The sequence below is a fragment of the Meles meles genome, chromosome 15, assembly GCF_922984935.1.
Source record: "Meles meles chromosome 15, mMelMel3.1 paternal haplotype, whole genome shotgun sequence".
NCBI lineage: Eukaryota > Metazoa > Chordata > Mammalia > Carnivora > Mustelidae > Meles > Meles meles.
Window position 1 is genome coordinate 21,979,476 of NC_060080.1, and position 14,293 is coordinate 21,993,768.

A 14,293-nucleotide genomic window follows, 5' to 3' on the forward strand; every position below is an offset into this window, starting at 1 on the left:
CAGGTAACTAAAGAATGGGGGATATTCAGGCGGGGGTTCTAACTCCAAAGGGACTGAGAGCAGCTCTTAACCGGGTGAAGTTGGATAGGGAGAGGCAAAAGAAGGCAACATTTTAAGGAAATATGGGATTGTCGTGTAGCCTGGAGTAGCTGAGACACACATAAAGTTCTTGCGGCTTTAATGCTGGTTGGCGATTATTTAGTGAAACAAGTATGGAAAGGCCTAACTCTGACCCAGAAATAAGACGCAGGGCTTGGGGCGTGAACCTGAGCGCTTTAAACTCTCTCTTTGCTTGGGAAGGGAATTCCAATCTCCAGCACCACAGAAGTGAAACGCCTGGCCTGGGATGAACCAACACACAGGTAGGTGGTGATAGGACCAGAGGCTTACGGGGGCGGGGCTGGGGGCGGGGCTTCAGGCAGTTCCTCGACTTTCTCTTCCGGAACAGGCCTGTGCCCCGGAAGCAGTTGTTTGTTGAGCGACTCCGGGCCTGTTTGGGAGACTGCGGGCGAGTTGTTACCATGTTCCTGTCCGCGGTCACCTGTAAGTGGGTCTGGAGGTGGCGGCAGGGCCTGCGGCGAGGGAGGGAGGAAGGCGTCGGGATGGTGCGGGGCCGGGGGCGCGCGCCGGCCGGGGAGGCTGCCGCTACGACTCTCCAAGGCCTTCAGGACTACAGCGTCCGGCATGCCTTGCGGGACGAGTTGAGCTTGGGGGTCTGCGGCACTAGTTCTCGATCGGGTGGAGGTCCGAGACGGCGGTGGTCGCGGCTGGTCAGCAGTAGTGGGGCGCTTTCCCCGCCCTCCGTAGCACAATTCCCAAACGTCCGAACTGGGGGTTAAAAAAAAACCCTCAGAATTTTTAGTTAACTCGTTTCAAACTCTGAAGATGAGGAAATGGCTTGAGAAGGGCAGTAATTTACCCTAAGTCAGTACAGCTGGGCTGGGAAAGAAGTGTCTGTCTCCCCAGGGCCTCGCTCTTCCCTGCACCAGGCCAACTTCTAGGTTGGTTTCCCTCCTCCACCTGGTCTGGTGGTGGTTGCAGTTTGCATGAGTTAACTTGTCAAACCAGTGACTTGTTCCAGGGCATATATTTTGCACCTTAGAAGAGGAACATGTGGAACAGATCGTAAAGAGATTTGAAAAGTAACCGGTCCAGCTGAAGAGAGATTGTGCAAAGCATTGCATCCAGAATTGTGTTGGTCTTATTGGATCTTTGTCTTCTTTCTAGAATCCTAGCGGGATCTCTGCAAGCTAGGGAGTAGTTACCTGAGTGACAACCCATTGCATACTTCATCACTTACCTGTTTATTACAGACATTAATATGAACTTTGCATAAGAAAGATAATAAGTTGCTATTTTCTTTTCTCTTTCAATCTTCCTCTCTGCGAGAAAGTTGCCAAGAGCAAGTCAAAGTAAGTAAGGTTTTTCTTTTCTTAAACTTTATTTATGTTTGGTTTGTTTTTCCAGCCGTTGCCGACACATCCTTATGTTAAACTAAGCATTTGGTCTCGATTTTCTGAAAGTTGGTTCGAGGCTTACTTATTTGGTGAATTGTTTTGGCTCTGTAAACTCCCTGAAAAAATATTTCCACTGCTGCCCAACTGACTTACTTAAGTGAGTGTTCAAATAATCGAAGGAACTCTTGCTGTCTTGTTCCTAAACAAGTCATCAGGGTTCCCATGCTCTCTTTGGGTTACCGCCATATTTCTGCTGCTTCAGAGGGAGGACTGGGGGCCGTTTGTCTGAGGACAGGGATCTGGCTGAACAAGCTGTGATTTGATTGAACTACAGAGTCAGTTTTAATGAGTTTTGTAATCCTTTGCATTCATGGAATAAGCATTTCAAAAACAGCACAGATTAAAGATTCCATGCTATATCAGAGATACTATAAATACCAAACTGGCATCTCAAAATAAATTTTGTAGATAATAACTGAAGTAAGATTTTATGTGTTAAAAATAGGAAAATTCTTTTCCAGAAAAAAAAAAAAGGAACATTCTAAAGCAACCTTTGCTTACAACCCAAGACACATCACAAATCATAAAACTAGATTTTTTTGGATGAAAGTTAATGAAAAACATGTAAGTTAGTGTTTTCTCCCATACAGGTTTTATTCATTTTGCTTTTCCCACAGTCCAGTTATTTATGTTAGAATTCCCCACCTCAGGGTTCTGTAGGAATCTCCCATGCCTTTGGTTTCTTTAGAGGTACTCCCTGCCTTTTACATTCTTTATATCCTTGGAGCATCTATCAAATATGTCTTGCCTTATATACCTTGATCCACAACTCACCTCCGTACTATTCTGTTGGTCCCTGGAGGGGGGAGGGGCAGCCCAATAGAGCTCCACATTTTCCCTAGTGCATTCCACAGAGTAAGCACTTAGGTATTTGTTAAATCTTTCTGAATGAGTGACTGTTGTTTTTCTTAATGAACAAATATTGTGTGCCTCTTATGTATGAGGCACTGTGCTGGACATTGAAAGGGAGGCAAAGATGAGTAATATATCAGTAGATGCTACAGACTCTTTTTGGAACTAGATGAGAAATAAAATAGCCTGGTCTGCATAGGGAAGCCAGACACATGAAAAAGTAACAGTACAAGGTATTAAAGGCAATGATGAACTAGTGAGGCAAAACATGAACTTTATGTTTGGGATGACTGTAAGTTCAACGAAATACAAAGGAGAGCAAGGTTTTACATGTTAGCAATGTAAAAGTTCCAGTCTTTTTGTTTTTTCTCTTCTGATTGTACTCCTGTCACACATCCTGGAAGATAGGGCTCTGTTGAGATAGCTGTCTTTACGACTTCCTGACTGGCCAGCTAGGGTTACCAGGCCTTTTGTATTTTCCCCCTTCCTGACTTCTGCTCCTTCTCAGTGGTGGGTGTCTGAGTCTTTTCCCACAATGTGGTTTCATCTTGTTGATTGGTTAGTCGATTACCAAGGCACTCTATAATGAAACAAACCTTGGGTATCAGAGCCCTTGAAATTTTGGTTTATGGAAAATGTAGGCTGTCTTAGAACTGAACCTTCTTAGAGCTAAATGATATCCCACAGCTAATACTACTATACAGAGTTCTCAAAATGTGCCATCCTCCCATGACTTTCAGTCTATTTTAGTCTATTTCCTCAGCTTGTAATAGCTTATTTTTAAATCTTAGAACCATTCTGGTGAAAATGCTGAGCCAAGCTGGGACAGGTTACTCCTTCAACACTAAGAGAAGCCGACTACGGGAGAAACTGACTCTCTTGCATTATGATCCAATTGGTAAGATTCAGAGAAATTACTCCACAATAAATTCAGATGCTTTCAAGGCCTGCTGCCCTTTCCAGACTGACGCTCAACATGTCTTGGCGGTTTTGTAGGCCCTTTGACTCTCTAGCGTTCAGTCAGCGAGTGAGTATTGAACGTTTACTGTAGTGCCAGTGGCTGTCCCAGGTGCTGGGATACACCAGGACACATTCAGGCTGAGTGTCTGCACTCTTGGTACTTGCAGTCTGGTGTGGAAGGGAGAAAAAGAAAGAAAAAATTATGTTCTGCTCAGTACTTTGAGGGACACAAGCAGGATGCTGAGGTACAGTATGAAAGTGGGGAGAGGCAGATTTCACCTTTAGCCTAGCCTTTAGATAGAGTAGATCTGGGAAAGAAACCAGCCATATAATGAGAATAGGTGAGACTGTTCTGGAAACAGAAAAGAGTGTCTTCAGATGGGGAGGGAATATTCTCCTGGGATCGTCAAACAGTGGCAAGTGGTTAGGTCCAGATTTGAATTAAAGGAGTGTGGTATCTATGTATTAGTGCAGGAAGGTAAGAAGTGTCATTTTCCATTAATAAACGGTAACTTTAAATCGTCTTAGTAGAGAGGTGCCTGGGTGGCTCAGTTGTTCAGCGTCTGCCTTCAGCTCAGGTCATGATCCCAGGGTCCTGGGATCCAGGGCTGTGTTGGGCTCCCTGCTCAGCGGGGAGCCTGCTTCTGCCTCTGCCTGCTGCTCCCCCTGCTTATGCTCTCTCTCTCTCTCACTGGCTCTTTCTCTCTGTCAGATAAGTAAATAAATACATAAAAATCATAAAAAATACATAAATGGTCTCAGTTGCTAGAAGTGTTTGTCCAAAAGACACAAGTGTTCCCAAGGCCAGATTGCCTGCTTACATACAAAAGACAGCAGCTGATTGCTATTGGTAGAAGGCCAATTTTGTTTTTGGATTTCATGAGCAGATTTATATAAAGTAAACTAGCAAACAAATTGTTTTAAAACTTCGGGCCATTGGTTTCATTTTTGTGCCCTTGATTCTGAACAGCCTCTTAATAATTGCTCCTGAGTAAGAATTGTACTGGAGCTTCTGGATTGGTGATGGTGCAGTGACATGGGAGAGTGACCTGCTGGGAGAGGACGTAGAGGCTGTGTGCCCCTTCCCCATACCTGCCCTATGTGTCACTTCATCTGGCCGCTCCTGAGTTACTAATCACTGGTAGCTGGTATCAAGATTTTTCTTCTTTTTTTTAACCATGCTGTGTTATCTTGAAGTACGAAGATTCCAGTCACATCACCTGTAGACCATGTTACCTGCTCTGGCTGCCAGTCTCTTGTCTCTCTCCTAAACAGTGGTGAGGCAGATACCCTTTCCACGGGGAAGAGAAATGGTGGGTTTTTTGCCTTTGCCAATAACAAAAATGTTGGAGAGCTGGTGGCAAAGCTCTTGTATTGGCATCTTTCACGTGAACTATATCAAAAGAGCCAGAGTGTCTGTCTCTGTCGGTGGTAAGACCAGTTCTTCCCAGTTAGTACCTCTGGTCACCGTACACAGATGACCAGTGTCAAACTTGATGGCCTCAATCATCTTTGCAGTGTCCAGATCCGTCTGAATGGTGTCCTTCACCATGATGAGGGGATCAGGATAGCAGATGGTACAAGCATCATGGGTCGCCAGGTGAGGGATTCCTTTTGTCCCCACAGAGATGTTCCTCACTTTGCACAACTGCTGCTTGACCTCAGGTGTAACATGATGAACAGCAAAGTGACCCTTGGTGTCCTGCGTCAGACGGAAATTCTCCCCAGGCTTGTCAGTGCTGAGGACATCCGTAAAACCCGCAGCATAGGTTACACCAGTTTGGACCTTGCCATCAGTCTTAATAAAACCCTGCATACAGATCTTCCTTACTTCATCTCCTGTTAGGGTGTACTTAAGTCTGCTCCTTAGGAAAATGATGAGTGGGAGACATTCTTCTCAGTTTATGGGGACCAGCAGATGGACGAGGAGCAAACAGCGGTCAGTTCATCCAGCATCCAGTGCTGTGGACCGCCGCATGCTTCAGATACTTCTTGGGATCATAAGCCATGGCTGTGCTAGGCATGAAAAGAGAACAGAATTGAATTGAATTGTAAGATACCCAGTTGGTGATCAGAATGGAATTGGTACTGCAATCTTATTACCCAAAATTAATCCATTATATAAGAAAAGACGGATACTTAACCTCATAATCACCTTTTTTATTAACTAAGAATGAGCACTCAGAGACTCTCACTTCTGGCCAGCATGGAATAATAGGAACCGAATGTCCCTTCTCCCTGGAAACAACAACAAAAGGACAGTGTAGGCAATAAAAGACAGCGATCCCTGAAAGAAAGGAGACAAACTAGTGTTTGTGAATGATCAGACAAAATGGAAAATTCTGTCTTGTTTGCTTACCTGCACAAGCCTCTTACCTTCAGATGTCGTGAACACAAGCATCTGTACTCTCCAGGCAGTCTGTTTTACAGATGACGAATCTGATGCCGAGGATCTTGATCAAGGACACACAGCTAAAATATGTCAGAGATTTGAACTCAAGACTGTTGGACTTCAGAGCCCGGGCCCTAAACCACTCTGTATAGGAACCCATTAATGAGAGGTTTCACAAGAGACTAAAACCTACCTACCAGTGCATGATTTCTGGGCAGGATATTAGCACAAATCCTGGCTAACATCTACATTCATAGCTGCCTTCAGAGTTGGTACAGAAGGTCTCATGACCGCCATTGAACCATTCATTATGCTACGTTCATCAATAAGAGAAATAAAAATATCACCTTCAAAAAAAAAGGTCTGTACCAGTGGGAAGAGGCATATAAAAAAGGCTCTGAGAAGCCCCGTTGTAAAATTGGATGATTTCCATTCTTTAACAGGGATAAAATTCTCTGCTGTTTTTATGGTGTTACAGTTTTGGTCATTCTTTACCATAATAAAAAAGGAATTCCGGGTTTGTACCTAATGACGGGGAGTCTGGATTTCAGGATGATACCTCATATAGTAGAAAAATTAGAGTGACAGGTATGCGTCTTAGTCTTTTTGAGTTGCTATAACAAAATACCACAGACTATGTAGCTTATAAACAACAGAAATTTATTTCTCGGAGTTCTGGGGCCTGGGAGGTCCCAAGGGCAAGGTACCAGCACGATTGCTTTCTGGGGGAAGGCCTTCTTCCTGGTTTGTAGCCTGTACCTTCTTGTGTCCTCACATAGTGGAAGTGCAAACATGCATCGTGGGGTCTTTTATAGTGCGTTAATCCCGCTCATGAACATACCCTCATGACCAAAACACCTCCCAGAGGCCCCACCTCCCAATACCATTGTTTTTGGGGGTTAGGATTTCACCATATGAATTTGGGGCAGAGGGGCACAAATTTTTTCAGGCCACAGCAATATGATACTGAGTTGGTGTGAAACTCTTCTCCCTCTGATTTCTTTGTATCCGCTGGTAAAAACACAACGTGATGAACTTCACAGGAAAGTCATTGTTTTTCTAGAGTTTAGCTCCTTTAGGGTTTGTTTTTAGGAACTCGTGCAACATTCATGTTACCTGAATAACCTTTTATATTTCCAGTATGAAAATGTATGAGGATTTTCATCCTTAGTGTAGAGGTGTTAGGAACGAATTATTTGTCAGATTGATTTTGAGTTTTGAGATTGGGAAAGGACACAGCCATGAATAGTTCGGTTCCTAAGTTGAAAAGTGGGAGAGAAGATTCATATATAAATTTCAAACAGACTTTTAGAACTTTTCTGATAAGGAATGGTCTAAGCCTGGACAGCACGACTTTGTCTTCTCAGAAGAGAAAGTTCCGGGATAGTGGACTGCCCCGCTTTCTGCCCACCTCCTGAATGCTCCACAGGCTAGCGTGCTGGTGCTTGCCCCAGGGCCTGCTCCATTGCCCAAGGTACCACATAGCTCTCGGCAGTCCTCCCAGCAGATGTTCCTGCAGTGGGTAGAGTTAGTTTAAGGGTAATGTTTTGTTAGTCTGCTTTATAAAGGAAATCAGGTAAGGACACAGAGAAGTTCCCAATTATTTGAGCATTTCATAATATAATCTGGCTAGAACCAACCTCTGTCTTTTCAAACTCCTTTTCCTCATATAAAACAAGATGCTGATTTCCAAGGAGGATTAAAGGCTGAGGCGTAAACTTACTAAATTTTGCTAAATATGTGAAGGCTTATCATAAAGAAAAGGAAAACTTGTCAGTTTTGATTCCCTGGATGACTAAACAAGACAATATAGACTTTAATTGAAGCAGAATAGATTTAGGTTAAATGTAAGGAAAGAACTTGACAGATTCATTCTTCTACGAATTAGGCAGCAAATATTTTGACAGAAAATTAGTTTCTGTTTATGATTATGGATAGCAGTGTGTCATTTCAACCCAACTGTATATCTGGCAACAGCCCTGGGAGGGAGTTGGAGTTATCCCCTCTTACGGAAGCAAACTGAAGTTAGAACATTGTGAGAAATTTGTCCAAGGACTCACAGCAGATATAAATGGTAGAGCCAGGGTTTAATAAACGCAATCTTTTCAACTTCAGACTCCCTATTTTTTTTTTTTAAGATTATTTATTTATTTATTTGACAGAGATCACAAGTAAGCAGAGAGGCAGGCAGAGAGAGAGAGAGAGGAGGAAGTAGGCTCCCCTCAGAGCAGAGAGCCCGATGTGGGGCTCGATCCCAGGACCCTGGGATCATGACCTGAGCCGAAGGCAGAGGCTTTAGCCCACTGAGCCACCCAGGGCCCCTCCCTGTTTTTTCTATGACATGAAGCCAAATTAATTTTCCTGTTACTATTTTTTTTAATTGGGGAGTGCTATAAGGCATCAGAGGAACAGTGAAAACCTTAACTGCTCAGCACCCAGTCTCTGATCTTTCTTTCTTCCTTTTTTTTTTTTTTTTAAATTTAAGATTTTACTTATTTATTTGACAGAGAAAGAGATCACAGGTAGGCAGAGAGGCAGGTAGAGAGAGGGGGAAGCAGGCTCCTCGCTGAACAGAGAGCCCAATGCCACCAATCCCAGGACCCTGAGATCATGACCTGAGCTGAAGGCAGAGGCTTAACCCACTGAGCCACCCGGGCCCCCCTGGTCTCTGATCTTTCATCCAGGCAATTAGTACCTTTTAAAATATTTTATTTTTATTTATTTATTTTAGAGAGAGAGAGAGCATGTGTGTCCACGTGTGTGCACGCACACACACATTAGCGGGGAGGGTTAGAGGGGAAAGGAGAGGAAAAGAGAATCTTGAACAGACTCTGGACTGAGCACGGAGCCCGAAGTGGGGCCTCATCTCTGACCCTGAGATCACGGAGGTGAGCTGAAAGCAAGAGTTGAATACTCAACTCACTGAGCCATCTAGGCGCCCCAGGCAAATCAGTACTTTGGGTTTTGTTTCAGAGAGTGTACTCTGTTATGGTATTTTCAATAATGAGATTTTGGTTATAATTTTCATTCTATTACCGTACTAGAAAATCTGTATTTGGATATTAAGCCATCTCTGGAAGTACATGATTTGATGTGTATTTACTCCTCTAGCCAGACTGCCTTTTCTTCCTTGGTCTGCTCAGTTCTTGTTGCCTTTTTGTCTGGAGTCCGCTCTCAGTCTGGTCTTGCTCATCGCCTGCAAGTGTGTTCCTTAACTGGGTGCGGACTCTGAGTGTTTGCCATGTTTTGTTCCTAGTTTTGTTTTTTGATTTGGATATTTCACACTGGGTGGGAAATAACCTTGTGGGGTACCAAAGACACCACCAATGGGCTGGGGAGCCTTCCCTTGATTTCCTTCCCATTTTCTCTAGGTTTCTCTGGCCTCTGGGATCGAGGAACTGAGTTTGTAAACCTCTTCCATCCCTATGTCAGAGGAATAGTAAAATCAGAGAAAGGAGAGTGTTTGTGGTGTGATACGTATATTTATTTAAAAATGGTGATGAAACCTTCAGTGTTCTGCTACAACCCATTTTTCTCTTTCAGTGAAAACAAAAGTTCTGTTTGTGGAACAGAAGAAAATACGTTCCCTATAAACAATGGATTGAAAATGAGTTTGATTTACAAATGAGAAGACTGAGGGCGGGGTACTGATTCAGAAATTCTGCAGCGTGTTATAAAAGAAGAGGAAATGGCACGGAATCACTGCCTCCTGTGATTTGAAGGCCATTGTGAAGAAAAACAATGTACCGAAAGAAAGTTCTTCATATTAGGACATAGATCATTGCATCACATTTATTTATCTTTCTGGATATTTTTATAGCCCTTAATAAAAAATATTAAAATAGCCTGTGCTATTGTCTCTTGGTGATGTTTCCCCCCACTCTTTGAAATAAAAAACAACTACATCACTAAAGAATAACCATTGTTCGTATAAAAGAAAGTTTCCATAGTGAAACTTGTGCAAAACTTTCCAGTCTGCTCCTCTTTGTACTTCATAGGAAACGCAGAGTCAGTCTCCAGAGTGATCTTGAAAAAACTCCCATGTGATAACAGAGACCAGAGACGGTAACGGTGAACAGGAATAAGAAGGGGGCCAGCCTTCTAACACAAAAGAAACCACGAGAACATTTGTTTTGTGCTTATAAGATGGAAAAATGACATTGGTCCATATTTTCAAACTCTAGTCACTTGAAACAGTAGCTGGGAGTTTCTAGGAATGCTTTGGGCTCCCTTTACCGTCAAGATTTCCTTTTTTTTTTTTTTTTTTAAAGAAGAGCTATAGTGTATTTCCATAGAGCCGCGGTAGGTCTTTTGGGGGCATGGCAGCACACAGCCAACCAACTTGGAAATCCCACTGATAATCCCTAATGTTTAGGTAAGGCTGCCCTATCCAGACTGACGTACTTTCTCATTCAAGCTGTTGTTTCCTACAGATCTTCAGAAATACTCAGTTTTCTCCTCACATTTCTGACTGAATGTAAGAAGGTCAGCTTTTGAGTTTTCCTGGTTCATATTCTAGACCATTTAAAGCATTTATGTAGAAGAAAGATGGCTTGCTTACCATGGCCTCAAGCAGGATGAAACCAGTGTTCCAGAGTAACAGGTGTCCCCTCTCTGGCCTAGTCTGTCTGTGGAGGACATGGGAGAGTAGCTTTTCTGAAGCTGGGATTAGAAGTAGACAGTTGGGGAGTCCGGGGGGCTTGTGGCATTAGAGTCAGTCAGCTGTTTGCTGGCATCTTTTGTTCAGTCTCTGGTTCAAAGCTATAATAGGGGAGATCTTGGCTATTTTTCGGTTGAAACTACACATAGTCATTTTGGGTTACAAGAAAAATCCTTCACCTGGTCCTACCTAAGCCTGCTATAAAGGGCCTGTGACACACATGAATTGACATTTAAAAAAAAACAAACCAACAGCTTAAAATCTGGCTTAAATGACTTGTCTCTTCAGCACAAGCGCTGCATGTGGCCCACAGGTGGTGTTTACATTTTTAAAAAATCAATTGCTGATACTTAAGCATTGAAGAAATTTCAATAAACATCCAAACTTCTGGCTTCTCTCGCAAAACAGAAGCTTCGACAACGCTAACCCTGAATATCAACCGTCTCTCTTAGGAACTGCCTGAACAGCCCAATTCACGTGCCCCCTTTCTTTGCTTAATATTTTCTTTTCTTTTTTTTTTTTTAAGATTTTATTTATTTATTTGACAGAGAGAGATCACAAGTAGGCAGAGAGGCAGGCAGAGAGAGAGGAGGATCGCGGGGCTCGATCCCAGGACCCTGAGATCATGATCCCAGGACCCTGAGATCATGACCTGAGCCGAAGGCAGCAGCTTAATCCACTGAGCCACCCAGGCGCCCCCGCTTAACATTTTCTGCTCGGACTCTAGACACTGTCGTCCACAAGCCCTGCTCCGTGGCGGACATAGAGCATTCATGATCTGTTGGCAAGTGAGTTTGCTGATTCCTGATCCTCGTAATGTTTGTACAGGTCCCAGTCGTGGACTCCTTAATTTTTGGTTGGCTCTTGCAAATACACAAAACGTGAAGAAATCATCATTATAAAAAAGTAAATGAAAGGCTGAGAATGACTTCAGAAATGAACATATTTGCAAAGAAAGGAGAAGAGGATCTTTTATAGTAAGCTGCTGGCTGAGAGAGGCCACCTCCCTCCCCCCAGTCCATTTTATTTCCAGGTACATTTATTTTAAGGTTAGTAGCAATCAAAACAGATCGAATGGCAGGTCTTTTTTGTATGGATAAGATGACTGTGTTCCTGCAGCCTGGACACTGACCGCCGCGATGAAATTGGATCTCTTGAGCATTTCTTCCAAGGGCAGATTTGGGTAATAAGCCAGGTAGAAGGCCAAAGCCCCCACAAAACTGTCACCAGCACCCTGTAATTAAAAGCACAGTTGTGGACATAAGCATGTAGTCACCTGGTGCCCAGACTATATTTGAGAATAAATAAGTACACCTTTTACTGGAGAAGAGTTTTAGATTTACATAAAAATAAAAGGATAGTACACAGGTTTCCATATACCCCATATCCAGTTCTGGTAACATCTGGTAACCTCTGGTAATGTGGTGCATTTGTCATAATGAATGAAATGTTACTGATACTAGCTGAACTCTGCTTTATTCGGATTTCACTAGTTTGCTTAGTGTCCTTTTTCTGTCCCAGGATACCCTGTTACATTTAGTTGTCATGTCTCCTTAGACTCCTATGGGCTGTGACAGTTTCTTGGACATTTTTTGTTTTCGATGACCTTAATAGTTTTTTTTTTTTTTTAAGATTTTATTTATTTGACAGAAAGAGACACAGTGAGAGAGGGAACACAAGCAGGGGGAGTGGGAGAGGAAGAAGCAGGCTTCCTGCTGAGCAAGGAGTCAGATGGGGAGCTCGATCCCATGACCCCAGAATCATGACTGAGCCGAAGGTAGACGCTTAACGACTGAGCCACGCAGGCGCCCTGGCCTTAATTGTTTTGAGGACTGCTCAGATATTCTGCAGAATCTGCCTCAGTTGGAATCTGTTTTCTTATAGTTAGGCTGTGGTTAACGGTTTTTGGGAGGAAGACCACAGAGGTGACGTGTCGTTTTCTCATCACATTTATCAAGGGTACATACTGTCAAGAGGACTTACCACTGATAATGTTAATCTGGATTACTAGGCTAAGGCAGTCTTTGCCAGGTTTCTCCACTGTAAAGTTACTTTCCTCCCTCTTTTCGTACTGTACTCTTTGGAAGCAAATCACGAAGGGTAGTCCATGCTTAAGGGATAAGGCAGAGTATTACTTGGAGTTCTCTATGGGAAATTTGTCTCCCCCTCCTCCGCATTCATTCAGTCACCTAATTATATCTGAATGAACTCATGGGTCTTTAAAGATTTTTTGTCCTTTGGGCTATAACCCAGTACTATAATTATTTTATTGCTGAAATTGTTCCAGCTTTGGCCATAGGGAGCTCTTGCAGTTGGCTCCTGTGTCCCTTTGACATACTCCCATTGCTTTGTTTTTTTGAGTGCTTTACTTTCTGATACTATAAAATGCTCCAGGTTCATCTTGTATATTTCCTGCTTTATTCTAGAATTAGCCATTTCTCCATTAAAATGGATGCAGTACGTGGTGAGAGCTATTCAGATATTATTTTCAAACTAACTATAGGGACAAAACAGTTTCCCTCAGGTCTGAGTTGGTAAAGTACATATACGGACCCATAGAAATAGAAAATCCCAAAGTCTGTTGACTTCTGCCTCAGGCAGGGTAATACCTAGTCTTGTGTTCACCGAACAAAAGTCATTCTGGTATTTAATAGCTTTCCGGGCCATTTTCCAGTTTTTCCCAGTTTGTTGTTCCTTACAGCCAGGGGTTTTCATAACGAATCTTGAGGCTCTCCTTCAGCCTTCATGAAGGGCCTTGGCATGCGAGATTGTTCCAGTTGCAACGAATGTATTTAATGAGCTCTATGACCAGGACGGTGACGGGTGCTCCTAAAGGGTTAGAAGTCATTGCGGATTAAATGCTAAGTAGTGTGGCAGAGTTTGTAAATGTTATTGGATCCTGAAAAAGAGTTTGAAGACAGCCTCCTTGAAGAAGGGAGTTCTTCCAGATGAGACAGATTTATAGAGAAAGGAGGCCTCAAGGAACAAAGACACAGGAGGAGGAAGGAACAGAGTGAGCTCATGAGACAGTGAATGGCTTTAAGGAGAATGACATTTCCCCTTGTTTACACAGATAAAGCAGTCAGTATTAAACTTGCCAAGGAGTCATAGTAACGCAGGTGTGAATTCAACACTTTCCTTCCTCCTATAAATGTTTTCTGAGGGCTCAGAATGTGTCAGGCACCATCTAGATGCTTTGCAATTGTTTATATTACTCTTTCCTGGTGGAAACAATGGAGAGAGACAAGGCTCTTGCCCTCCATTAGTTTACAGCAGAGCAAAGCAACAGTGTTAATATTTGGTTTTCTTATTTACAAGGAAGGGGGGCAGTATTTTCTCTTTTATGTATCTTTTAAATTATTGCTTAAGCTTATTATAAGCTTATAGTTTTCCAAAAAAAACCCTTAGGAGAATAAAAATATTTTATGAATAGGTAAGTCATATTTCTGTACCTCTCTCACATTTAACTTGTCTGACTCTTTTTTTTTTTAAAGATTTTATTTATTTATTTGACAGAGAGATCACAAGTAGGTAGAGAGGCAGGCAGAGAGAGAGGAGGAAGCAGGCTCCCCATGGAGCAGAGAGTCCGATGCGGGGCTCGATCCCAGGACCCTGAGATCATGACCTGAGCCGAAGGCAGCGGCTTAATTCACTGAGCCACCCAGGCGCCCCTCTCACATTTAACTTGTAGCCTAACCAGTGCAAGGGCTGCGGGGAAACATTCTAGCATCACTGCCAGAAATCAGTTTTATATAATCCTGTTGTCTAGTGGGATATTTAGCTGCAGACAAGATCTTTAGCAAAGTATAAAACACATTGTACGTATATCTGAAAAGACTACTGAAATAATTTAAATTGCTTCCCATTACAGCCAAAGCCAGGGAAACACAGTGTTTGGTGGAACTGTGTGTG

General features: G+C 42.9%; 2 protein-coding genes and 1 pseudogene across 3 annotated transcripts in view; 1 reads left to right on the forward strand and 2 right to left on the reverse strand.

Moving 5' to 3' along the window:
* The first annotated feature begins 423 nt into the window (after nucleotides 1-423).
* MRPL33 (mitochondrial ribosomal protein L33) lies at nucleotides 424-9,565 on the forward strand. Its single transcript, XM_045978830.1, has 4 exons — nucleotides 424-543; nucleotides 1,394-1,412; nucleotides 3,161-3,267; nucleotides 9,265-9,565. The coding sequence occupies exons 1-4, from the start codon at nucleotides 522-524 to the stop codon at nucleotides 9,312-9,314; spliced, it is 198 nt and encodes a 65-aa protein (XP_045834786.1). The 5' UTR covers nucleotides 424-521; the 3' UTR covers nucleotides 9,315-9,565.
* LOC123925771 lies at nucleotides 4,546-8,288 on the reverse strand (annotated as a pseudogene).
* Nucleotides 9,566-11,231: 1,666 nt separating the features above from the next.
* RBKS (ribokinase) overlaps nucleotides 11,232-14,293 on the reverse strand; it is an 84,562-nt gene continuing 81,500 nt past the window's right edge. Inside the window, exon 8 of one of the 2 annotated variants that reach the window (XM_045978829.1) lies at nucleotides 11,232-11,615. In XM_045978829.1, the coding sequence (XP_045834785.1) occupies nucleotides 11,442-11,615 (174 nt within the window). In that variant the 3' untranslated portion in view covers nucleotides 11,232-11,441. The remainder of the gene's footprint in view (nucleotides 11,616-14,293) is intronic. The other variant, XR_006815039.1, reaches the window with a different exon arrangement.